Source organism: Rana temporaria, chromosome 2 (genome assembly GCF_905171775.1).
Source record: "Rana temporaria chromosome 2, aRanTem1.1, whole genome shotgun sequence".
In the NCBI taxonomy this organism is placed as follows: domain Eukaryota; kingdom Metazoa; phylum Chordata; class Amphibia; order Anura; family Ranidae; genus Rana; species Rana temporaria.
In genome coordinates, this window is record NC_053490.1 from 468,268,385 (window position 1) to 468,295,120 (window position 26,736).

Below are 26,736 nucleotides of genomic sequence, written 5' to 3' on the forward strand. Positions count from 1 at the left end.
TTTGTTTTTTAACCCCATTATGTTACTAAACATCTCAGGCCTGGGTCACACCTCTGTTTTTTGGTGCTTTTTGCAGAAACACACTACAGTTCATGTTTTCCTATGGGACACATTCCAAATACGCAGCAGCTGAAAAAAAAATCATGGATGTGAAAAGGCAAGGACTTCACGCAAAACGGTGCTATTTTGTTTTTTTGGTTCAATATACTTCAATGGAGAAGCTGCAGAAAAGCATGTAATGTGTTTTTGCGGCAATTTGTGTTTTGTAACCTGCCCAACAACAAATTGGCCCAAAAAAATGTAAAAATGCATTTTTTTTTTAAGGCTATTATCCGATTAATCTAAACAATAATCGGCCAACTAATCGATTATGAAAATAATCGTTAGTTGCAGCCCTAGTTTGAACACCATTTTCATATGCGGGTGCTGCTCACTTATGCATTCGCTTCTGCGCGTGAGCTTGCAGGACTGGGCGTGTTTAAAAATGTTTATTTTTTTTCTCATTTATTTTACTTTACCTTTTATTTTTTTACACTGTTCTTTAAAAAAAAAAAATTATAATAATATTGCTAATAATGTAACCATCCCTTGTAATAGAAAACAACATGACAGGACCTCTTAAATTTGACATTTGGGGTCAAAAAGAACTCAGATCTCATATTTACATTAAAATGCAACATAAAAATAAATAATAATAAAAAAATTAAAAAGTCATTCGTGAAAAAAAAAAAAATGGCCCTTTAAAAGCTATGGGCGGAAGTGAAGTTTGGTTTTGACAACGCTTCCTCCCGGCAATGGTATGGAGATGGGTGGGGGCTATCTTCCCCTCATCCGTCACCATACCAAGCAGGGGAAAGGACCCGATCGCCCCCGTCGACGACTTTGGTAAGCGGAGGAGGGCGCGGAAAGGGGAGGCCCTCTCCCGTCACTGATAAAAGTGATCTTGCGGCGAATCCGCCGTAGAGACCACTAGTATCAGAAAACGGACCGCCCGCTAAAGAAGAGAATACCCGGGTTATGGCAGCTAGCATAACAAAGATATCCTTCTTGCCGACGTATATCTGTGTACGGCGGTCCGGAAGTGGTTAAAGTGCCTAATCAACCAACAGCAAAGCTATATGCTTTGTTAATAACAGATATAAGAACATCTAGCCATTTTAACCACTTGCCGTCGCCGCACCGTCATAATACGTCCACAAGGTGGCTCTCCTAGGCGAGATCACGTATTATGACGTCCTACCTTTTAGCCGCCACTAGGGGCGCACGCGCGCCGCCGGAGGCGCGCGCACGCGCCCCCCGCTCGCCCCCGACTCCCGTGCGTGTGCCCGGCGGGCGCGATCGCCGCCGGGCACACGCGATCGCTCGGTACAGAGCGGGGAACGGGAGCTGTGTGTGTAAACACACAGCTCTCGTTCCTGTCAGCAGGGGAAATGCTTTTCTTCGGTTCATACACTGTATGAACCGAGGATCAGTGTTTCCCCTAGTGAGGCCACCCCCCCCCCCACAGTAAGAACACACCCAGGCATACTTAACCCCTTCCCCGCCCCCTAGTGTTAACCCCTTCACTGCCAGTGGCATTTTTATAGTAATCTAATGCATTTTTATAGCACTGATCGCTATAAAAATGCCAATGGTCCCAAAAATGTGTCAAAAATGTCCGAAGTGTCCGCCATAATGTCGCAATACCAAAAAAAAAAATCGCTGATCGCCGCCATTACTAGTAAAAAAAATATTAATAAAAATGCCATAAAAATACCCCCTATTTTGTAAACGCTATAACTTTTGCGCAAACCAATCAATAAACGCTTATTGCGATTTTTTTTTACGAAAAATATGTAGAAGAATACGTATCGGCCTAAACTGAGGAAAAAAAATGTTTTTTTATATATTTTTGGGGGATATTTATTACAGCAAAAAGTAAAAAATATTCATTTTTTTCAAAATTGTCGTTCTATTTTTGTTTATAGCGCAAAAAATAAAAACCGCAGAGGTGATCAAATACCACCAAAAGAAAGCTCTATTTGTGGGAAAAAAAGGACGCCAATTTTGTTTGGGAGCCACGTCGCACGACCGCGCAATTGTCTGTTAAAGCGACGCAGTCCCGAATCGCAAAAAGTACTCTGGTCTTTGGGCAGCAATATGGTCCGGGGGGTAAGTGGTTAAAGTACATCAATGGAGTGAATATCTAATTGGTAGTACTTTGCTTTGCACTAGTTGTATCATTCCTTTCCTGTATGAAAGTGCTTTTTAACACAAAGGAATCTTAGACAAATTAAATCTTAGACAAACATAAGCCAATTGTAATAACAGATTTGTAAATTTTTCACCACAGATGAAATTAAAAAGTAGTAGTTCTAAATCTCTTATTAATACTTCAATGATTGAAGCAAATTATAAAGTGTTATTAAGATGGTACATGGTTCCAGCTCGTTTAGCTACGTTTGTCCAAGGTGCTTCACCTAAATGTTATAGAGGTTGTAACGCAGAAGGGACTATGTACCACATATGGTGGACCTGTCGAAAAGTAAGGAGATTTTGGATTCGTACCTATAACTTTATTTTTTCCTTAACTAATGTGAATCTCACGAAATCACCATGGAATGCATTATTGGGATTACAAGTACGAGGTACATCAAAGCAAATGGTAAAATTTATAACATTCATATTTATTGCTGCTAGAATTTCTATAGCTAAATCCTGGAAGACATCTACGATACCGTTTAGTTTATTAAAAAGTAAACTGTCATGGATTATGATTAATGAAAGGTTATCTGCTCTCAAGGAGGATAAAATTGATTGGTTTGAAGCTGTATGGGAACCCTGGATTAATTATAATATAAATACTTAAATTCATCTGTGATCTTTTGGAGTTTATGGTCTATACCAGAGATATGCAATTACCGGACCTCCAGCTGTTGCAAAACTACAAATCCCATCATGCCTCTGCCTCTGGGGGTCAAGCTTGTGGATGTCAGAGTCTTGCTATGCCTCATGGAACTTGTAGTTCTGCAACAGCTGGAGGTCCGCTAATTGCATATGCCTGGTCTATACTAAATTGGAGAGCACTCTTGCCGTTTTCCTGACCCACCCTCCCTTCCCTTTCTTGCTTCCCTTTTTCCTTCCTCCTCCTCCTTTTTCTCTGTTCTATGCTAATAATATATGTTGTCTTTTCTTACATTTTATTAGGAATGTTCTATTTCTTACATTGGTCTATATGACCAAACTACTTTATAATACATATATCCTCATTCGAACTCACTTAATGTTTAAAATATGTTTGTTTTTTGTTTTTGTCTCTCATTTTTCTTTTCATGATTAATAAGCAATAATTATTAATATCTGTACATCTGTATTATTACAAAATTAATTGCAAGTGTTATGTTTTCTAAAAATCCTCAATAAAAATATTGAAAACTAAAAAGTAGTTGTCGTCTAATCTTCTACAGGAAAACGGAGGCACACAACTTTGCCACTACACAGATCACGGTTACCGATTCAGCACAGAGGGTCATGTAAATGGGTGATAAAGGTGAAGCCGGGTGACTCGCAGCAAAAACAGCTCATTCTCACCATGAATATTGTGACAGCCGAGAAGTTCTACCTTCATGGCAATCTTTTGGTGCCAGCTCGTAGGTCTTATCTTTACAAATCTTGCCACTATGGGTGGGATGAAGTTGTTGCGGACCTCTTGATGATAATCAGAGTTGCCTTGGAATATCTGAGGAAAGCCAAAAAAAAAACAGAAGTGGAAAACCATGATGAATGACCCAAAAAAATATCATTATTCCCCCAGTTGGCTGTCATAGCTGTGTGAATGTAACCCAAGTAACCCATGAACAAATATATGCAGTGCCTTGCGAAAGTATTCGGCCCCCTTGAACTTTGCGACCTTTTGCCACATTTCAGGCTTCAAACATAAAAATATAAAACTGTAAATTTTTTTGAAGAATCTAAAGTGGTACACAATCATGAAGTGGAACGAAATTTATTGGATAATTCAAACAAAAAACCCTGAAAAATTGGGCGTGCACAATTATTCAGCCCCTTTACTTTCAGTGCAGCAAACTCTCTCCAGAAGTTCAGTGAGGATCTCTGAAGGATCCAATGTTGACCTAAATGACTAATGATGATAAATAGAATCCACCTGTGTGTAATCAAGTCTCCGTATAAATGCACCTGCACTGTGATAGTCTCAGAGGTCCGTTTAAAGCGCAGAGAGCATCATGAAGAACAAAGAACACACCAGGCAGGTCCGAGATACTGTTGTGGAGAAGTTTAAAACCGGATTTGGATACAAAAAGATTTCCCAAGCTTTAAACATTCCAAGGAGCACTGTGCAAGCGATAATATTGAAATGGGAGTATCAGACCACAGCAAATCTACGAAGACCTGGCCGTCCCTCTAAACTTTCAGCTCATACAAGGAGAAGACTGATCAGAATAGCCAAGAGGCCCATGATCACTCTGGATAAACTGCAGAGATCTACAGCTGAGGTGGGAGACTCTGTCCATAGGACAACAATCAGTCCCTGTATACTGCACAAATCTTTATGGAAGAGTGGCAAGAAGAAAGCCATTTCTTAAAGATATCCATAAAAAGTGTTGTTTAAAGTTTGCCACAAGCCACCTGGGAGACACACCAAACATGTGGAAGAAGGTGCTCTGGTCAGATGAAACCAAAATCAAACTTTTTGGCAACAATGCAAAACGTTATGTTTGGCGTAAAAGCAACACAGCTCATTACCCTGAACACACCATCCCCACTGTCAAACATGGTGGTGGCAGCATCATGGTTTGGGCCTGCTTTTCTTCAGCAGGGACAGGGAAGATGGTTAAAATTGATGGGAAGATGGATGGAGCCAAATGCAGGACCATTCTGGAAGAAAACCTGATGGAGTCTGCAAAAGACCTGAGACTGGGACGGAGATTTGTCTTCCAACAAGACAATGATCCAAAACATAAAGCAAAATCTACAATGGAATGGTTCACAAATAAACATATCCAGGTGTTAGAATGGCCAAGTCAAAGTCCAGACCTGAATCCAATCGAGAATCTGTGGAAAGAACTGAAAACTGCTGTTCACAAACGCTCTCCATCCAACCTCACTGAGCTCGAGCGGTTTTGCAAGGAGGAATGGGCAAAAATTTTAGTCTCTCGATGTGCAAAACTGATAGAGACATACCCCAAGCGACTTACAGCTGTAATCGCAACAAAAGGTGGCGCTACAAAGTATTAACTTAAGGGGCCTGAATAATTTTGCAAGCCCAATTTTTCAGTTTTTTTTTTTTTTTTTAAGTTTGAAATATCCAATAAATATTGTTCCACTTCATGATTGTGTCCCACTTGTTGTTGATTCTTCAAAAAAAAAAAAAAGAAGAAGAGATTTATATCTTTATGTTTGAAGCCTGAAATGTGGCAAAAGGTCGCAAAGTTCAAGGGGGCCGAATACTTTCGTAAGGCACTGTAGCTTACCAGCATTTGGTTTTTTTTTGGTTGGTTATCGTGCCAGTAATACGACAACATATTTATAGAGGTGCAAAGTGAGAGCCTAGAACAGGAAGTTAGGATTTCCCTTTCTTCGTCCATATAACATAGGGGGAAGATGTTCTATAATTCATAGGGAGCCTAAAGGATAAGTTCACTTTTCCAAAAAAATAAATGCACTTGATCTGCATCAATGCAAGGGCTTTCCCGTTTTGGGTTAAGGTAGGGATGCACCATCCTTTCTTCTCCTCTCTCTTTCTTTCCCTTCCTCTCCTTTTATCCTTCTCTCGTTTCTTTCTTCCTTTTTCCCTGCTTTTCTATGGTTACTTCCCATTGTAATGATACTAAATCAGCTATAGTTGGTTATTGTCTGTTGCCCCCCCCCCCCCCCCCCCGGGTCTAGATAGTGCTCCAAATGGGCGATTCCGAGCTGGGTTTGATGTCATCCCTATTCAGGGATAGTTCTAGAAGGAGTACCCAGAGACACAAGATATGCTAATGTTATGTTTATACTTGAAATAATTTGTATCTGTGTGTTAGTACTCCAGATGATGACCGCGATTGTTTTCTTCCCCTCCCCCCCCCCTTTTTTTGTATACCCTTTTTCTTTCTTTGTAAAACTCAATAAAAATATTGGAAACGAAAAATAAATGCACATTTTTTGCAGGTAAAAAACATGTTACATTCTTAACATGGGTGTACCATGGGTGTACCATCAGGGCTGGTGCAAGAATTTTCGACACCCTAGGCGAAACCTAATTTTGCCGCCCCCTTTGGCTCCGCCCCAACTCCACCCCTTTGCCCTGCCCATGTATACGGTGGAGGTGGCGGATGGAGATTTTTTGTAATCCCCCCCAAATGTAATCACCTAAGTGTAATACCTCCAATGTACAGTATACAGGTGGGGTGTGCAGTATACAGGTGGGGGTGGGGTATGCAGTACACAGGTGGGGTGTGCAGTATACAGGTGGGGGTGTGCAGTATACGGGTGGGGGTGGGGTGTGCAGTACACAGGTGGGGTGTGCAGTATACAGGTGGAAGGTGTAGTATACAGGTGGGGTGAGGGTGTGCAGTATACTGGTGGGGGGTGCAGTATACGGGTGGGGATGGGGTGTGCAGTATACGGGTGGGGATGGGGTGTGCAGTACACAGGTGGGGGGTGCAGTATACAGGTGGGGGTGGGGTGTGCAGTACACAGGTGGGGGTGTGCAGTATACGGGTGGGGGGTGCAGTATACAGGGGGGGCTGGAGGTGCAGTATACAGTAGAGGGTGGGGGGGCAGTATACAGGTGGGGGTGCAGTATACAGGTGGGGTGGGGAGTGCAGTATACAGGTGGGGGTGCAGTATACGGGTGGGGGGTGCAGTATACAGGTGGGGGTGGGGAGTGCAGTAAACAGGTGGGGGGTGCAGTATACAGGTGGGGGTGGGGAGTGCAGTATACAGGTGGGGGGTGCAGTATACAGGTGGGGGTGGGGAGTGCAGTAAACAGGTGGGGGTGCAGTATACGGGTGGGGGGTGCAGTATACAGGTGGGGGTGGGGAGTGCAGTATACAGGTGGGGGTGGGGAGTGCAGTAAACAGGTGGGGGTGCAGTATACGGGTGGGGGGTGCAGTATACAGGTGGGGGTGGGGGCAGTATACAGGTGGGGGGTGCAGTATACAGGTGGGGGTAGGGGGGGTAGTATACAGGTGGGGGTGGGGGGTGCAGTATACAGGTGGGGGGTGCAGTATACAGTTGGGGTGGGGAGTGCAGTATACAGGTGGGGGTGCAGTATACAGTAGGGGTGTGCAGTATACAGTAGAGGGTGGGGGGTGCAGTATACAGGTGGGGGTAGGGGGGTAGTATACAGGTGGGGGTGGGGGGTGCAGTATACAGGTGGGGGGTGCAGTATACAGGTGGGGGTGGGGGGGCAGTATACAGGTGGGGGGTGCAGTATACAGTTGGGGGTGGGGAGTGCAGTATACAGGTGGGGGTGGGGTGTGCAGTATACAGTAGAGGGTGGGGGGTGCAGTATACAGGTGGGGGTGTGCAGTATACAGGTGGGGTGTGCAGTATACAGGTGGGGGTGGGGAGTGCAGTAAACAGGTGGGGAGTGCAGTATACAGGTGGGGGGTGCAGTATACAGGTGGGGGTGCAGTATACAGGTGGGGGTGCAGTATACAGGTGGGGGCAGTATACAGGTGGGGGGTGCAGTATACAGGTGGGGGCAGTATACAGGTGGGGGGTGCAGTATACAGGTGGGGGTGGGGGGTGCAGTATACCGGTGGGGGTGGGGGGTGCAGTATACAGTTGGGGTGTGCAGTATACAGGTGGGGGGTGCAGTATACAGTTGGGGGTGGGGAGTGCAGTATACAGGTGGGGGTGGGGAGTGCAGTATACAGGTGGGGGTGGGGGGTGCAGTATACAGGTGGGGGGTGCAGTATACAGGTGGGGGTGGGGGGTGCAGTATACAGGTGGGGGTGGGGAGTGCAGTATACAGTTGGGGGGTGCAGTATACAGGTGGGGGTGGGGGGTGGAGTATACAGGTGGGGGTGGGGGGTGCAGTATACAGTTGGGGTGTGCAGTATACAGGTGGGGGGTGCAGTATACAGGTGGGGGGTGCAGTATACAGTTGGGGGGTGCAGTATACAGGTGGGGGTGGGGTGCAGTATACAGGTGGGGGTGGGGGGTGCAGTATACAGGTGGGGGTGGGGGGGCAGTATACAGGTGGGGTGTGCAGTATACAGTTGGGGGTGGGGAGTGCAGTATACAGGTGGGGGTGGGGGGTGCAGTATACAGTTGGGGTGTGCAGTATACAGTTGGGGGTGGGGAGTGCAGTATACAGGTGGGGGTGGGGGCAGTATACAGGTGGGGGGTGCCGTATACAGTTGGGGGTGGGGAGTGCAGTATACAGGTGGGGGGGGCAGTATACAGGTGGGGGTGCAGTATACAGTTGGGGGTGGGGAGTGCAGTATACAGGTGGGGGTGGGGGGGGCAGTATACAGGTGGGGTGTGCAGTATACAGTTGGGGGTGGGGAGTGCAGTATACAGGTGGGGGTGGGGGGTGCAGTATACAGTTGGGGTGTGCAGTATACAGTTGGGGGTGGGGAGTGCAGTATACAGGTGGGGGTGGGGGCAGTATACAGGTGGGGGGTGCCGTATACAGTTGGGGGTGGGGAGTGCAGTATACAGGTGGGGGGGGCAGTATACAGTTGGGGGTGGGGAGTGCAGTATACAGGTGGGGGTGGGGGGTGCAGTATACAGTTGGGGTGTGCAGTATACAGTTGGGGGTGGGGAGTGCAGTATACAGGTGGGGGTGGGGGCAGTATACAGGTGGGGGGTGCCGTATACAGTTGGGGGTGGGGAGTGCAGTATACAGGTGGGGGGGGCAGTATACAGGTGGGGGTGCAGTATACAGTTGGGGGTGGGGAGTGCAGTATACAGGTGGGGGTGGGGGGGGGCAGTATACAGGTGGGGGTGCAGTATACAGGTGGGGGTGCAGTATACAGTTGGGGGTGGGGAGTGCAGTATACAGTTGGGGGTGGGGAGTGCAGTATACAGGTGGGGGTGGGGAGTGCAGTATACAGGTGGGGGGGCAGCACGGGAGGTGTACAGTACACTCCCCTGCGCACAGTCAGTATGCAGACAGCTGTGTAAGAAGGTCAGTATCCCCCTGGCAGTAGGTCCTCTCACATACACACTCACACAAGGCAGTCAGTGTGTGTATAGGTGACTCACCGTCAGGCAGATCAGATAACAAGCAGCTCCTAACATCACTGGACACTGAATTTGCTCTCCTCCGTTACTGACCGACTCCGCCCTCTTCTCTTCTCTTCCACCACTCCGGAGTCCGGACCGTCCAACCCCGCCTCCTCAGCGACGTTCTTACACAGCTCTGCCCTTCAGAGCTCATCTTCTCTCCTAATCCGGGCGGTACAGGACTCCGCCCCCTGCAGATCGCCTGCTGAGGAGTTACTGAGCGATCTGAGTGGACGGCAGCGCAAACGAGGGGGAGCCTCTGACTGATTAGAAGGAGCGGGAGCTGCGGGACAGGAGGGGAGGCAAGGCGCGCCATCGCGATTCAGCTGCCCTGCCGCCAATTATTTTAAACACCCCTAATGGTCGTGGCTGCGCTCTAGGCGGCAGTGCGCTCCTAGGCGGCTGCCTAGTCCGCCTAGTGGTAGCGCCGGCCCTGTGTACCATGTAACATGTTATAAAAAGTGACCTTTTCCTTTAAAACACAAAGTACACATACAAAGGCTTATTACCTTTGGAGAAAAGTCACCTTTCTAGTGATAATCATCTTGTACAGGGTCCTACAAATTTGTCTTGAATCGAGGTGTGTCAGCTAAAAGCCAATTAGCCTACAAAGTGATCTAATAGCTGTAGGTGGATGTATAGATATGAAAGATGTACACTCTTAGCAGTAATTTAGAGATAATGGTGGTGGCAATTCCATAGCTACAGACAATCCTTACATATAACAGCACTTATGACTCTGCAAGTTGAGGTTCCTATTCAGAGCCAGACATTACCAATACACAGCTCTAAAAGTGCCAGCTACTCCCAGGACAAGGTTTGATATAAACCTTGGTGATTTTGACAAGAAAAAAGCAACCTGGCAAAATTCCTTTATATTTTGGGTATATTTTTGCACACCATGCCAACTCTGGCTGCAATAGAGATCACCATCCCCTATGCCCAGAGTTGGTGGTGATCACCAGTCTTGTACACAACAGCGATCTCAGCTGTGGTGGTTTTGCACATCTAGGGGACTTATCCATTTGCTACCACACTTTCTCTTCTTCTCCTTCCCATGTCAGATAATTCATCTCTCTTGGTCTGCAGGAATTGACTCGCCTGCAGACAATCAGAGATCAGGCTAGAATTGATCATTTCCCGCAGGCCCAAAACACGGTTTTTCTGCAGGGTGAGGAATGCCTTGGCTGCTTATGGTTGGCTTAATACAGCGACAGTTTCCTGGCGAGATAGCTCAGGTGTGTTCGGACTAGGTTCTTAACACTTCCGAGCTCATCCCAAAAGGGAAGGAATAGAGGTTGTGGTACAGTGCTGGAGTGTGTTCATACAAACACACTTGACACCAATCTGGATTTTTTTTACTCATCCCTGTGGCCTGGTGTCCAGTATTTGTTGAGCCCTGGTCATGTGTATGGGCTGCCCACCTTCTAAATATAAAATAGCTGGGTTGAAAGATGCAGTTTGAATGGGTGCATATATTGTAACTCCTGTGTGACCCCCACAGTACCTGCATGCACTGCCATATATCCTTAAGCATATTGCAGATCATGCCACCCAAATCTTAGGTGGCGAAGATGTACCTGTACATGGACAGTTTAACAAAAACTAGCATTTGCAGACTCTTGCTGTATATGAAAGTCTGAGGAAGGCTCTTATATATACACAATTAACCTTAAAGTGGATGTAAACCCGATTCATGAAATCTGAGCTGGGCACATATATCTGCAGTATTATACAGAGTCTTCTAGCTCTCTTCTGAATTGTTCTTCTGTTATCATCCTGAGAACTCCCGACATATTTTTTGACTTTTTCGACAAAAGCAGCCTGAATCTTTTATCAAAGGAGGTTGCTAAAATATAGTAGCAGAGAGCAGCTCCTATTACAAAACAGCTCTGAGAGTCTCTGCCTATGAAGAGAGGGGGTGTGCCTTTCCTCAAATCAGCAATGTTGGCCATCTTGGCTGTATTATCCAGACATCACACTGTGTTAACCAGGAATAGAAAATCTCCTAACACGATCTCAACTTTCTAAACAGTATATAAATGTGAAGACAGCAGATATACATATAAAACCTATGTAGGGAGATTTAGTTAATCTCTGTATCATCTGAGGCTGTTCACTTCACTGGGTGTATGGAGGGTTTACATCCACATTAAGTACCAGGGACATCAGGACATGTCCCTTAAAAACAATAGAAGTATACATCTTTGAGATTATGGCCAGTCTAGGAGAACTTCAGAACAAAGCATTAAAAGTCATGTGACTGCGCTTTGATCAGAAAATATAAACCATGTCAAAATTATTACTGCTAAAGATTATTAACTCAGCTGCATAAAAATGATGTATGCAGGGATAGATTAAATGTAATGCGATTAATTTGGTTATGTCCTTCATTACTGCCGCAGTTTAGGTAATTTAATATAGCCCATGGAAATGATTGGACATAAAACTCTCTATTTATCAGGCATGTTATCACTCCAGAGGGAGCCGTTTGCGCCCAGTAGCAAATAAACGAATCAGGAAATAGCTTACAGAACTGTATTGTAATTGTAATTCTGATTAACACCTGACTCCAGACAATTTTTTATTTATTTTTTAAAGAGTGCAGATGGCTTAAAATCTTTTTTTTTTTTTTTCAGATTTTTAATCCCGTCTGAAACCCTCTATTGAGATTTGTTTTCATGCTCTGGGACAGGAAGCAAATGGGAAAATTTTCCTAAAACACACAAACATATTAAAACGTATCTTCGCTCTAAACCAGCCATGTAATATATTGCAGCTTGCCAGTTCTTTGATGTAGCAGCTGTATTAGTTTTCACTTTTCATGAACAATTTGGGTTAGTACAGAAAATACTTGTTGCTTTTACCATTAATGTCTTTGTCACTTCTTGTAAAGTTAGAAGCAAAAAACCCTCAGCCTTACAGTATGTTAAATTGTTTTGGGGTTTAGATTAAGCTTAAAAGGAGAATGGACAAGGGTTGGACCCTCTACAACAAGGATATGCAATTAGCGGACCTCCAGCTGTTGCAAAACTACAAGTCCCATCATGCTTCTGCCGCTGGGTGTCATTCTTGTGGCTGGATGTCAGTGTCTTGCTATGCCTCATGGGACTTGTAGTTCTGCAACAGCTGGAGGTCCGCTAATTGCCTATCCCTGCTCTACAAGCTTTTTACTGCTTGTTGGGTCTCTTTCGGTGGTGGCAGCAGAAGCATTTAAGTGTGGCTTCCTCACAACCATATGCAAGTACAAATTATTAAACTTTTTTATGCTATACATTAATAAGACTTTAGATCTATTTAAATCTGAGTAACAGCAGCAATAACCATTTCATGCCCTTAGGACATACCCGCACAACCTTGAGTTGAAGTCATTATACTGGCATAATGGCTGCAGCTGTCCGAGCCCTTCCCCCCCCCCCCCCCATGCTCATGTGCAAATGTGAATGCATACGTAGGTCCTACACACATACGTAAACCGTGATCGCATCACACATGTGAACATCAGAACAAGGGAACAAGGGCAATAATTCTAGCCCCAGACCTCCAGTTTAACTCTAGACTGGAAACCTGTAAAGGCTTTTAGGGCAAGTTATGACCAGCAGCTGCACTGCAGCACAGCGGCTGGTGTGCTATGCGATTCCAATCCCACTGAGCTCAGAGCACTGTTTCCCTTCTTGTTTCATATTTTTTTTAATCAAAAACTTTGAGATGCCACAAAGACATCTCAAAGTTCAATTGCTGGCCACGTGCTGTACTGAAGAAAAAAAATAAATAAAAATAAAGTACTGCATGCTGTACTAGTTTTGAGGGCATCATGCCTGCACACCATTAAAATGTAGTGGTGTGAAGTGGGCACATAGGAAATGGACCATTTTGCCTTGTCCATGTGGTGGGTCTGTGCTTCAATGGCTGCCTAACACAGTCCTACCGCGCTGGGTGTGAACTAGCCACTAAAGCGTGACCTATGGTAATTTATTGTGCTGCAGTCTGTCGCCATTCCATTCCATGGACATGCACAATTTTAAAACATGACATGTTGGAGGTACCGTATTTATTTACTCAGCGCAACACCATCTTTTAGATTTTACCCAAATATTCAGTATTATGTTGTGTTTGTGTGCATTTTTTTGCTGAAAATGTGCCCTTTAAAAAATGCGGAAATATTGTGAGACATAAAAATCACACTATTTTATTCTCCAATGATTCCGTTTTCAAAAAATATATAAGGTTTGGGGATTCCAAGTAATTTTGAAGCAAAAAATAAATAAATGCAGATGTAAAAAATGTATGTGAGAATTGTCAGAATTGGCCCAGTCTAGTATTAATGCTGTACAGTAAATGAGCCTGATCAGGACGGGGGGTATGCATGGCACTGCAGCTCGGTTCTGGTTTCGTAACCCTTGCGCATTGCAAATCAGGTTGCCCTTTGCTGTTCTCCACAGAACAAATAGAAGCTTCTCTATTTTTATTTTATGGAGTTTCTAAATTGAGCTCCATCGTAAATAAGTGGTGCTACTCAAGTTTGCTGTACTGTATAGATGGGGCTAAACAAAATCAATGGGCAGTACATTTACAACTCTGTTGTGGTACAGGTCTTCTCTTACACAGCAGCACAATTTTCCTGTATATAAAGATATTTTGTACACAATGGCATTTTCTTTGTTTGCTGTAGCCTTACCATACAGTGCCAGTGCCATTAAATTTCAATCAAAAAGCTGTAGTAACCATGTTCACATCATTGAAACAAGAATCTGGAGAACACCTCACATCCACATAGAGAGCGTACTTCTTAACCACTTGCTTACTGGACACTTAACCTCCCTGGCGGTATGATTCTTTCAGATTTTAGGTGCTGAAAGCGGGATCATTATTTTGCATGGAAATTTGGCGTTTTATATTGTAGGCCTGCAATTCTTAGGAGTAACTCACTTAAATCTGTCCAAACAAGAGTCTAGTAGACATCCCGGGTTTAATAAAATTTGAAACACAAAATCATAAATTATAATAAATAATTATAACAAATAATATAATAATAAAAATTATTACTTTCAGTGTTTGATGACGAATTTCCCCACAAATCGCTATCGCTCAATTCTGCAAGTGATTCTAATTTATTATCGCTGTTTTTTAGCTGCTCTAAAACCACTTTTGACATAAAGGGACACTTTTTGGTTGCTATGGACAATCTACAGTTTCCAGACAGAAAGAACAGTTTTTATTATATAAAAGTGCACGTAAAATACTGGACAGACCACTAGGGTCCAAAGGGGATGTGTATTTATTTCATACAGTACTATAAATCTATAAGATGTATTGTGTTTATTTACTTTTTTGAATTTGGCGCCGATCTCCGCCCCCGTGCGTCGTAACGTCGCAGGGAACGGAGCTCGGCGGCACTCGGCACTGTGAATCGAGCGAGGAGGACACCGCTTGATCACACAGCGGGGAGGCATTGCAGGATCCAGGGACAAGGTAAGTAAACCCTGCCTGTGTACACTGAGAGGCGACCCCGAGTCTGGCTCGGGGGTTATCGCTTTTGGTTCTGAATTTCCACCCCGAGCCATACTTGGAAATACCGCTGAGGGGGTTAAACCCCTCTCCTGCCCAGACCAATTTTCAGCGCTCCCACTCTATAAATGACAATTTTGCAGTCATAAAACATTGTACCCAAATTAAATTTTTATCATTTTTTCCCACAAATAGAGCTTTCTTTTGGTGGTATATAGTTTTTCTTGCCATCTGCAAATTTCCCTTTACTTCCAGTCCCATAGCCAAAACAGGAAGTGACAGGAATTCCCTCCAAGGTGAGGGAATTCCTGGGTCTCCAGGATGATAAAAGTAAACAAGAGAGGGTGAATCTCCCTAACGGGGGCATAGGCGGAAATAAAAACCTGACGGTTCTAATCCCTCTCCACTCTATCTAAGACTATTTTTTTTTAAATAACAAACATGTTATACTTATCTGCTCTGTGCAATGGTTTTGCACAGAGCAGCCTCGATCCTCCTCTTCTTGGGTCTACCGCTGGTGTTCCTGCCCCCCCCCCCCACTGAGTGACCTCTTGCTATGGGGACACTCATCCGCTCTCATTCCTGAGCTGGCTCTGTGTGTCCATAAGACATACAAATCATGGCCGGCCCCACTGCCCGCTTCCACCTTAATGGCCATTATGGACAGCAGTCTGAGCCAATGTGGGGAGAGAGAGCGCCTCAGGACTTTTCTGCTGGGAAAATAGAAAGGGCAGGAAGACAATTACACTCTCTGTTCCAACCTGACTTGCTTTGTACTTTTTGTACAAGACATTACCATTGGGCTTTAAAGTGCACCCGACCTCAATAATAAACATGGAAGGATATTTTTGAAGCGGCATTGTGGTTGTTCCATAATGCCCCCCATATCACATAGAAAATTTTTAATGCCAAAATATAGATGCTGATTTTTTTTTTACAATAAAAAGTCTGCAGTGAAATTTTGGTTACAATAGATACTGTTTTGCTACAGTACAATGGAAGTCATTTACCAGTTGCACACTTCTGCAGGATTTACCTTCTCTCTATCTGTATTGGGATCCTTATAAACTGTCCACCTGAGACCATCTTCACTGTGCTCTATTTTGTAGGATGACACATAGTAGTTATACATTGATATTGTGGATCCAGTGGTTATAATACCTGGAGAGAAAGGAGATTTGACATTTTAGTAAGGTTTTATGATGGTAACGCTATAATATAAAACGAAGGGAAAAATAAATTATTAACCTCAAAACATGACAAACATCAAAATCCCAAATCCAAAACCATTACCTATTTGCCCCTTCAGATAATAGGGATCAATAGCCCACTGTCAGCTGACTCTGGAGTACATTACTACCGTGACCCAAAAAAAAGAGATTTTTAATACAGCTTACCTGTAAAATCTTTTTCTTGGAGTACATCACGGGACACAGAGCGGCATTCATTACTATATGGGTTATATGGAGTACCTTCAGGTGTAGACACTGGCAATCTCAAACAGGAAATGCCCCTCCCTATATAACCCCCTCCCATAGGAGGAGTACCTCAGTTTTGTAGCAAGCAGTATGCCTCCCAAAATGGTCCTCAAAAAAGAGGGGTGGGAGCTCTGTGTCCCGTGATGTACTCCAAGAAAAAGATTTTACAGGTAAGCTGTATTAAAAATCTCTTTTTCTTTATCGTACATCACGGGACACAGAGCGGCATTCATTACTATATGGGATGTCCCAAAGCAATGCTTACAATGAGGGGAGGGAGAACATCTCCAAGACAAAAGGATTTAATTTAGAGATATACTCAAATCATAATAAATCCAACTTAGTTGAGAAAAATAATTTTAAATTTTAAATTTAACTCAAACAAGAGGAGCCCCCGGAATCCGAGGGTCTCAAACTGCAGCCTGCAGCACTGCCTGCCCGAAGGCAGTATCAGTATTCCTTCTTACGTCCAACTTGTAGAATTTTGTAAACGTGTGGACAGAAGACCAGGTTGCCGCCTTGCAAACTTGAGCCATAGAGATCTGGTGGTGTGCTGCCCAGGAGGCGCCCATGGCTCTAGTAGAATGAGCCTTTAATGATACTGGAGGAGGCAACCCTTTCAAGCCGTAGGCCTGAGTGATTAATTGCTTAATCCACCTAGAAATGGTGGACTTTGCAGCTGCCTGCCCCTTCTTGGGCCCATCCGGTAGAATGAACAGCACATCTGTTTTCCGGATCTTCTTTGTAGCTTTAAGATAGGCCTTCATGGCCCTGACAATATCCAAGGTATGCAGCAACCTTTCCTTTCTGGAAGTAGGTTTAGGGAAGAAGGATGGTAATACCAAATCCTGGTTCAAATGAAAACTGGATATGACCTTCGGTAGGAAGGAAGGATGAGGGCGGAGAACGACCCTGTCCTTATGAAAAACAAGATATGGTTCCTTACAGGATAAGGCTGCCAGCTCCGAAACTCTTCTTGCGGAAACTATGGCAACCAAAAATACTAACTTCCTTGTCAGTAGAACCAAAGGAATATCAGCCAACGGCTCAAACGGTTGTTTCTGTAAACTTGACAGAACAAGATTTAAATCCCACGGACAAAGCGGGGATTTAACTGGAGGTCTAATACGTAAGACCCCTTGAAGGAAGGTCTTAACCAGCGAGTGGGTGGCCAGCGGCCGCTGAAACCACACTGACAGAGCAGAAATCTGTCCTTTGATTGTGCTTAATGCCAATCCTTTATCCACTCCTAGCTGGAGAAAACTTAATACTCTATCGATGGTAAATTTGCGAGAAAGCCATCGCTTGGACTCACACCAGCCTACATAGGCCTTCCAGACCCTGTAATAAATCACCCTAGAGACCGGTTTCCTGGCTCTGATTAGGGTAGAGATTACTTTCTGAGACAGACCTCTACCCCTGAGAATCAGGGATTCAGCTTCCAGGCCGTCAAATTTAGATGCCGTAAGGCAGGGTGGAGGATCGGACCTTGCGATAGCAGGTCTGGCCGTAGAGGAAGAGTCCACGGGTCTCCCACTACCATCCTTAAGATTAGTGAGTACCATGCCCTTCTGGGCCATGCTGGAGCTACCAGGATGACTGGTATGTGCTCCACCCGGATCCTGCGCAGCAGGCGGGGTAGTAACTGGAGCGGGGGAAACGCATAAAGAAGTTTGAACTGATGCCAAGGGCAAACCAACGCATCGGTTCCGCAGGCCATCGGATCCCTTGAGCGGGATATGAACCTGTCTAGTTTCTTGTTGAGTCTCGATGCCATGATATCCACGTCCGGCACTCCCCATCTTTGGCAGAGTGCTTGAAAGACTTGTGGATGCAGAGACCATTCCCCCGGCCATAGAGTCTGGCGGCTTAAGAAGTCCGCCTGAAAGTTGTCCACTCCTGGAATGAATATTGCCGATATGCAGGGCACATGAGCCTCTGCCCATAGGAGAATCAAGCTCACCTCTCTCTGAGCGGCTTGACTCCTGGTTCCCCCTTGGTGATTTATGTATGCCACGGCCGTGGCATTGTCTGATTGAATTCTCACCGGGAACCCCTGCAATTTTGACGTCCAAGCCCTGAGGGCTAGTCGAGCAGCTCTGAGCTCCAAGATGTTGATGGGCAACTGCTTCTCTGGCTTTGCCCAAGTACCTTGGCGAGTGCAACCATCCAAAATTGCTCCCCAGCCCGTCAGGCTGGCGTCTGTGGTCACTATCTTCCAAGCCACTGGGCTGAAAGACTTCCCCTTCAGTAGATTCTGAGGGTCTAACCACCAACACAGACTTTGTCGGACTCTTGATGAGAGCGGCAACGGGATATCCAAGGCCTGTGGCCTTCTGCTCCATGCTGACAGGATGGCTGCCTGTAGGATGCGAGTGTGGCTCTGGGCGTATGGTACCGCCTCGAATGTGGCCACCATCTTGCCTAGTAACCTCATACATAGGCGAATAGTCGGTTCTTTCTTGCTTAGAACCAGTAGGATTAATTCCTTGATGGCTTTTACCTTCCTCAGAGGTAGGAACACTCCTTGTTGTTCTGTGTCTAATCTCATGCCGAGATATTCCAACTGCCTTGTGGGCTGGAAAGCTGACTTTTCTCGATTTAGGACCCAGTCGAACCTCTCGAGGTATTGGACCGTGAGGGCCACTGCTCGCTCCAAGCCGGGAGACGAGTGGTCTATGACTAGGAGGTCGTCCAGGTATGCTAGGATCGTGACCCCTTGGATCCTTAGCTTGGCTAGGATCGGAGCTAGGACCTTCGTGAACACCCGGGGGGCCGTAGCCAACCCGAAGGGAAGCGCCACGAATTGGAAGTGACGCGAAGCCACCATGAAGCGTAGATATCTTTGATGTGGCTGATAAATTGGAACATGAAGGTAGGCATCCTTTATGTCTATGGACGCCATGAAGTCGTCCTTCTGGAGTGTGGCAGCTGCTGACCGCACGGATTCCATCCGAAATGAGCGGATCTTTAGATATGCATTTACCATCTTTAGGTCCAAAATTGGCCTGACATCTCCATTGGATTTTGGGATGATGAATAGGTTGGAGTAGAAACCCAGCCCCTGTTCCAGGACTGGTACCTCTACTATTACTTCCTGGGAAAGTAGATGATCTAATGCCGATCTTAATGCGGCTCCCTTTTCCGGATCGTTTGGAATCCTCGACTTCTGGAAATGAGGAGGAGGAAACCTTAGGAAATCTAATTTGTAGCCTGTGGCCACGGAAGACCGTACCCACTCGTCGGGAATGCTGGCTTCCCAAATCTCTGAAAAGAGTCGCAGCCTTCCCCCCACCTTCGTGGGTGGGGGCGCCCCTTCATAAGGTTGGCTTGGGGGCTGGTTTTGCTGGTTTGCGAAACCACTGCCTTTTGCCTCTAACAGCCTGTCCTTGTGATTTGCTGTTGAAGCCGAAGCTTGCTTTTGCAGGAGGCCGTCGATACTGCTTGGCATTAGAGGGCCCCTGCCCAGGGGAATACTGTCGTTTAAACGCAGGTCCCTGAACCTTCTTCTTAGTTGGCAAGAGAGTACTCTTGCCGTTTGAAATGGTCTGAATGTATTTATCTAGGTCTTCTCCGAAGAGTCGTCCTCCATGGAAGGGGAACCCTACCAGGAGCTTCTTGCATGGGGGCTCAGCCTCCCAGCTTTTTAACCATAAGAGTCTTCTCATATGGATAAGGGATAACGATAAACGTGACGCTTGCTGGATAGAATCCTTGATTGCGTCTACCGTAAAACATATGGCCTTAGGGACATCCGAAAATTTTTCTGCCTGCTGGGCCGGAATAAGTTTAAGCATCTGCTTAAATTGATCCGATAATGCTTGAGCGACCCCAATCGCAGCCACAGCTGGCTGTACTACTGCCCCTGCAGTAGTGAAGGAGTTCTTAAGTAGTGCTTCCAAGCGCTTATCAACTGGATCCTTGAACACCTGTATGTTTTCTACAGGGCATGTTAACGATCTGTTAACACATGAGATGGCTGCGTCCACTGCAGGAGTAGCCCATCTTTTGGAAAATTTTTCTTCCATAGGATATAGGACAGAGAACCTTTTAGGTGGTAAGAAGATCTTATCTGGCTTGTTCCAATCTTGGAACAAAATTCCCTCTAATAGAGGATGGATCGGAAACACAGCATTGCTTTGAGGCGCCCTCAGTGAGCCCAAAGCTGAAACCGTCGATACCTGGAGATCTGGTACTGGCAAGTTGAATGCCCTATGGACCAAGTCCGACAATCCTTGAATCCACCAGCTCTCCCTCAGGGAGACTGCCCCAGACTCCTCTGTATCCGGATCTTCGATCCCTGAACCTACTTGGTCCTTGTCCAAGAGGTCGTCCAATTCCCCTGAGGAAAGGACCTCCTCTTCTGAGGGTCCGCGCTCGGGCGACGGAGATCTATTCCGCTTACTGCCCCGCATAGCTGCGGCTATCATTTTACCCATGCTTTTCTGCATCTCTTTTAAAGAGGTGAGTAATACCTCCTCCGTGACCATCTTAGGGTTGGACTGACCCGCGTCAGCTCCAGCCCCAGATCCCGATGGCCCCAAGGCTCCCTGTGGGGAAAGCAGCGGCATAGCTTTGTTCGAGACCTCAGACTCTCTGGGGGAATCCCCACCTCTTGTACCCTCTGACCCGGATGCCATGGTACAATACCGAGGTACACCTGCTACCTATTGGTATTTGGAACTATAAAAGTTAATTGCCCAAACACCTGTTTGGGGGATAAAAAATGCTTCCTCTCCCCTAGATGACTTTTTTTTTTTTTTTTTTTCTTTTCGTTTTTGTTTCAAATCCAGGAAAGAAAAAACATTCTGTCCCCCTGAGTAGTATTGCAAGAAAAACTATGAGATGGAAAAGAAACAGCCTATTTCTAGGCTTGAAAAACAGTCCTCTGAAGACTGCAATATCCTTTCTGGCCACTGTGTGTCCTCGGCGCCCCGTGCTGCCGCTCTGGTCTTTCTCCTCAGTTCCAAAGTATTGAATGGAACAAACAAGGAAGGGCCGCCCCTTCCTTAAGCCACTGACCCGCCCTTCCCCCCCCAGCAATCTCAAACAGGAAATGCCCCTCCCGACAGGGGGGGGGGGGGGGTTTGGGAGGAAGGGACCTCTCTGTTCCAGCAAACTGCAGCCAGGCTCTGAGGAGGAAGACTGAATGGAGCATCGCCTGGAGGCTTGCAGGTAAGCACAGCTCTCTGACACACACATATATTTTTATATAACACAGGCCCCACTCAATGCTTTTCCAACACTACAAGGGAGGTCACATCTTATGGGGAATAATACATAGAGAGCCATCCTATCTTTATGATATGTGACTAGTTTGCCAGATGCAGTGCATAACTTTAGGCATGTCCCCTGTGACCCCCCAGAAAAAAACCTGCTAAGAACCAAGTTCCGCAAGTTTTCCCCTCACTTACCTGCTCCATGCCGCAGGACTTTGCCAAGCAAGAGGCCCAATCTTCCCCCATCTCCGTGGGGATGTCTAGACCTTCAGGCCCTGGGTTCCTATGAAGGATCCACTGTCCTGGGCCCATATAGCACCCTGGCAACAGAAAACATTAGGCACCCAAAGGTTTCTAAGTTCTGGGCCCAGGGTCCAGCTCTCTAAAAAGAAAAGCATTATGGGCTATACCCCAAGGGTTTGGGGTCCGGTTACTGACCACTTTAGCGCTGAGGCTTTTTTGGACAGAACCGGTAGCTCACCTAATCCCAAGGATGCGGAGGCAAGCTAAACCATGACTAACACCTAAGACACTGGCGAAAAAACTGAGGTACTCCTCCTATGGGAGGGGGTTATATAGGGAGGGGCATTTCCTGTTTGAGATTGCCAGTGTCTACACCTGAAGGTACTCCATATAACCCATATAGTAATGAATGCCGCTCTGTGTCCCGTGATGTACGATAAAGAAAGTATAACCCCAATTTTTTATGCAATGCTTCTATTTTAACTCTTCCCTACTCTATGAAAACATTTAGACTTTAGATATAATTTAAAGAACGTCAACTTTAGCATTTAGGTAGGAAATAGAAGACAACCCGAGACACATCACTCAAAAATTCCCAACTGCCAATGAGCATGTCCTACAGAAAGAATATGGCACTGTAGTGAAATTTGTGCCCCGTAATAGTGTCCATGCATCAAAATGCTTTAAAACAAGAAAAGGCACTGCATTTTAAATGTTGTATTCCCCAAAGACAACCTCTGGATAGGACGCTGAGCATGTGCACTCAACTTCTTTGGTCGACCATGGTGAGACCTGTTCTGAGTGGAACCTGTCCCGTTAAACCACTGTATGGTCTTGGCCACCATGCTGCAGCTCAGTTTCAGATTTCTTGGCAATCTTCTTATAGAAAAAGGCCATCTTTATGTAGCGCAACAATTCTTTTTCAGATCCTCAGAGAGTTCTTTGTCCTGAGGTGCCATGTTGAGCTTCCAGTGACCAGTAAGAGAGTGAGAGCGATAACACCAAATTTAACACACCTGATCCACATTCACACCCGAGACCTTGTAACACTAATGAGGGAAAATGGCTAATTGGACCCAATTCGGAGTGTACTCCCTTTTTTTGCCAGCTGGTTTAGACATTAATGGCTGTGAGTTGAGTTATTTTGACGGGACAGCAAATCTACACTGGTATATAAGCTGTACTACACTGTAGCAAAGTAATTTTTTCAGTGTTGTCACATGAAAAGATGTAATAAAAAATTTCAAAAATGTGAGGGGTGTACTCACTTTTGTGAGATACTGTATACGTTACAGATTTATTACATACAAAACAAATTTTTTGGTATGTCAGCCTTTATTATATCACACAATCACAAAACGTTTATAGATTTTTCACCCTGCACTGAGACAGTTACGTATATAAAACATTTCTCACTGAGAAGGGAAAATCTGTCTTCTCAATTCTTGGAAAAACCCTGACATCAATCCTGGTTTCATACAAACCTGTGACTTTTGTCGGCTTGTTCAGGTCGATTTGCAGCCACTGATGCTCATCGGCAAATGACGCAGCCCAAGGAGGCCCGGGTTTTTTCAGCCTTGCTCGGTCAGCCTTCCAGACATTATACTGCCCAGTGTGATCTGTCCACTCCAGAACTGAAGAGGAGCTTAGCTGGGATTCTGGAATAGCCCCATATTCCATTCCAAGAGTCCCGTAACAACCTAGACAAAGGAGGAAGTGGGTGCAGATTAAAGTCAAACAATAAAACACCAATCTTTGAAAAAACACATTCTATAGACTTTATCCCTCTCCACAACACAACTTGGCATAGCTCTCAGACATCCTCTCTAACTGTCAAGAAAAGGTAAACCTCAATAAAGTAACATTTTTGGGCAGTTTCATACAACACAGTTTTCAGCACTGACTACAGCTTTCTTGTAATATATATGTATCACTTGCCATTTACATATAAAAGAAAACGATGAAAAACACATACCAGTAGTCTTGAATGTGAAGAGAGTTGTAGACAATGGACCCCTGTGAGAAATACACAAGAACATTACATAATTGTAAAAAAAGTTAGTATTTAAATAAGCTCAACGCTTAAAAAAAATTATATATAAAAAAAAAAAATTGTGCTCTTTCCATTAATCCACTAGTTCGGGGATATGCAATTAGCAGACCTCCAGCTGTTGCAGAACTACAATTCCCATGAGGCATAGCAAGACTCTGACAGCCACAAGCATGACACCAGAGTCAGAAGCATGATGGGACTTGTAGTTTTGCAACAGCTGGAGGTCCGCTAATTGCATATGCCTCCACTAGTTACACCTGTGCCCCATCTATGCCAGCCTTGTCAAGTAGAGGGGAAGAAGAGCTCCTAAACCAGCAGGTCAATTCTGCAGGGAGCTGCATTAGTAAGTGCTGGCCTATGCATACCTAAATGTAAATGTTAACACAGCACCTTAAAGGGGTTCTAAAGCCAACAAAATAAATAAAAAGCACAGACTGCATTAAGGTAAAAAATGTTGTAAAGCTTTCTGTACTGGGGAGAAGAGATCCAGCGTTCTCTTACTCTTCACATAGGGTTTCAGCAGAAGCAGGAGCCATTGGCTCCTGCTGCCATCAATCCAATGCCGTGAGGAGGAAGTGGGGCTAAGCCCAAGCCCCAGTGTGTGTGTCTATGTAGTGCACCTCCATAGACACACACAGCTTGGGGAGCACGCACACACTGTGTGCCCCCATTGCAAGCAGCTTGTTATGGCTGGCACATGAAAAAGAGGACAAGCCAAGATCGCCAGTGGGGACACCAAAGCAGGAGGTTCGGGGCTGCACTGTTCAAAACCATTGCACAGAATAGGTGAACAAAACACGTTTATTATTTTAATAAAAAAAATTTAAGGATTACCTTAAAAATTAATATACATTTACAAATTTTTCAGTAGTATTTGGTTTAGTGTATAAAAGTGTTGTAATTTGCAAATTAAGCAGCATTTTTTTTGACTACTAAACTGCATAAAGAAGAATTCTCCCTAATGGGCTAAAGGTTGAATAAATGATTAAGAGGGCCCACATACCCAAATGCACATGTACTACATACAGTCAATATGGAGACATTTGACCTTCTCAGTAATTCTATTCTTGCAGACCTGAGACAGGTAGGTCAGGATGTGATGCTCAATCCTCACTTCTGTTATACATATTGGAGCTTAAACAATGTAAAGAGGAAAGTGCTAAATCCAAAGTGCAATCTGTAGCACCAAAATAAAATCTAGCTTGTATTGCCTTGCCTTAATCTCTGCTTGCCTGCTATGAGTTACCGCACTTATGAACTTTTTCCCAAGCACCGTTTACGGCCTTTCCAGAACTGCATTTAGCTAGTAGTTTAACATTACAGAACAAGTCCAGTTAAAAATATGACTAAAGAGGATTTGCAGCTTATTCAAGTTTTCAACTGCAAAAGCTGCTTAGAGAACCTTCAAAATATCCTCGAGGTTACAGTTGCATGTGACTGCTACTAGCAATACCATGATGGAAAATTTAAGGACGCACATGAGCTTAGAGGTTACCCTAGCATTAAAGGGGTAGTAAATGTTTGGATATAAAAAAAAAAAAAAATTAAAAACAAAAAAAAAAGTTTCCTCTTGCAAGGCAATATCATAATGTGCTAGTTAGTATGTGCCACATACTAGAACATTATAAAAGACTTGCCTTGACATGAAGCCCCCTGGAGGCACGCTGTCACTGCTGCAGAGGCTTCCATCTTCACCCGAGAAAAAAGGGGGGGACCACCCGAAGGTGTTTGGGACTTTAAATGAGAATACCTCTGTGATGCATCTCCATCCTTGTGTCCGGACTTTATATGAGATTACATCCATACTATATCTCCATCCCATATGCGGAAAATTGCAACGAAGGGAATTTGGGACTTTAAATGAAACAGTGGGCTAAATGGGGACAAAGTAAGACTTTGTCCCCATTTAGCCCACTGTTTCATTTAAAGTCCCAAATTCCCTTCGTTGCAATTTTCCATCTTCACCCGGTCTTCCTTCCAGATTTGTGGGCTGTATCCTCTTGAATGTATGAGCCGCGATACCGTCACTTCCACGCGCAGGAGCCTTGGCCACCGCACAGCCTGGGGCATGCTGTTAATTCAGCGCACATATGTCTGACGTCACCAGCTGCTCCTCACTAGAATATCTCCTAAAGGGTGCACATTTAGGAGATATTCCTTTTACCTACAGTTAAGCTTTATTATAAGCTTACCTGTAGGTATAAATCAAAATGAAGGTTTACTACTAAATAGCCTGCTTGCTGGCATGTTTAATGAGAGCCTAGGCAAAAGCAGACACACCAATTTTCAATCAATCAATCACAGTGACCAGTACAGCGCTTCAAAATTAAAAAATGTCAATTCAGTTTTTTTTGGAGCTTACGTATGTTTTAAGCGCAAGACTTATGTTGGGTTACCTGCATACCACAACAAAGTGAGTGGCTTTCTGCTTGCCCCTGCAATCCATAGAAAAGCGTATGCATCATTTGTGGAAGCAGCAAGCGTACCAGAGTGATTGGATTTTGTTTCTAAGTCAGTGCACTTTCTTGGACCTATTGGCCCTCGTAGAGTACAAAATGAACTTCTCAAGATGTTGTCTGGCAAGTAAGTCACCATTTTATTTAGCGACAGCTCCACTGTAATAGTTTCTCAAATTGACTAGTGTAGGGGTAGACAGGTACAGAGGTAGGAGATGCCTGAAGCAAATTGAAAAGTACTTACACTTTAGATGTAATGTTGTTTGCCTGAGCAGTGTCGTAATACGCAATGCCATTACTAATAACAACACTGACTGGTCCTCCAAGTGCATTAGATACAACTCCAGCATGTATGCCCGCCATACATAGCAATGACGACTAAAAACAAAGAAATGCAGAGTTAGATTATAAAACAGAATATCAATTCTTTATAATCAACAATGGGCATTTACATCAAAGTAGCTCTTCGGTGGCTATATTCCAACTGTCACAATCCTTTTCCCATCTTTGTCTCCAATAGCATAACAAACCTTTGTCAACTAATGTAGCGACAGCCT

The 26,736-nt window shown here is 44.8% G+C and overlaps 1 protein-coding gene across 1 annotated transcript in view; it reads right to left on the minus strand.

The window, feature by feature from the left end:
• Nucleotides 1-26,736, minus strand: part of DCBLD2 (discoidin, CUB and LCCL domain containing 2) — a 134,906-nt gene that overhangs the window by 25,140 nt on the left and 83,030 nt on the right. The window contains exons 6-10 of the mRNA XM_040338703.1: nt 26,424-26,557; nt 23,646-23,686; nt 23,155-23,370; nt 15,767-15,891; nt 3,571-3,718 (exon numbers count right to left, since the gene is read on the minus strand). Of these exons, the coding sequence (XP_040194637.1) occupies nt 3,571-3,718; nt 15,767-15,891; nt 23,155-23,370; nt 23,646-23,686; nt 26,424-26,557 (664 nt within the window). The remainder of the gene's footprint in view (nt 1-3,570; nt 3,719-15,766; nt 15,892-23,154; nt 23,371-23,645; nt 23,687-26,423; nt 26,558-26,736) is intronic.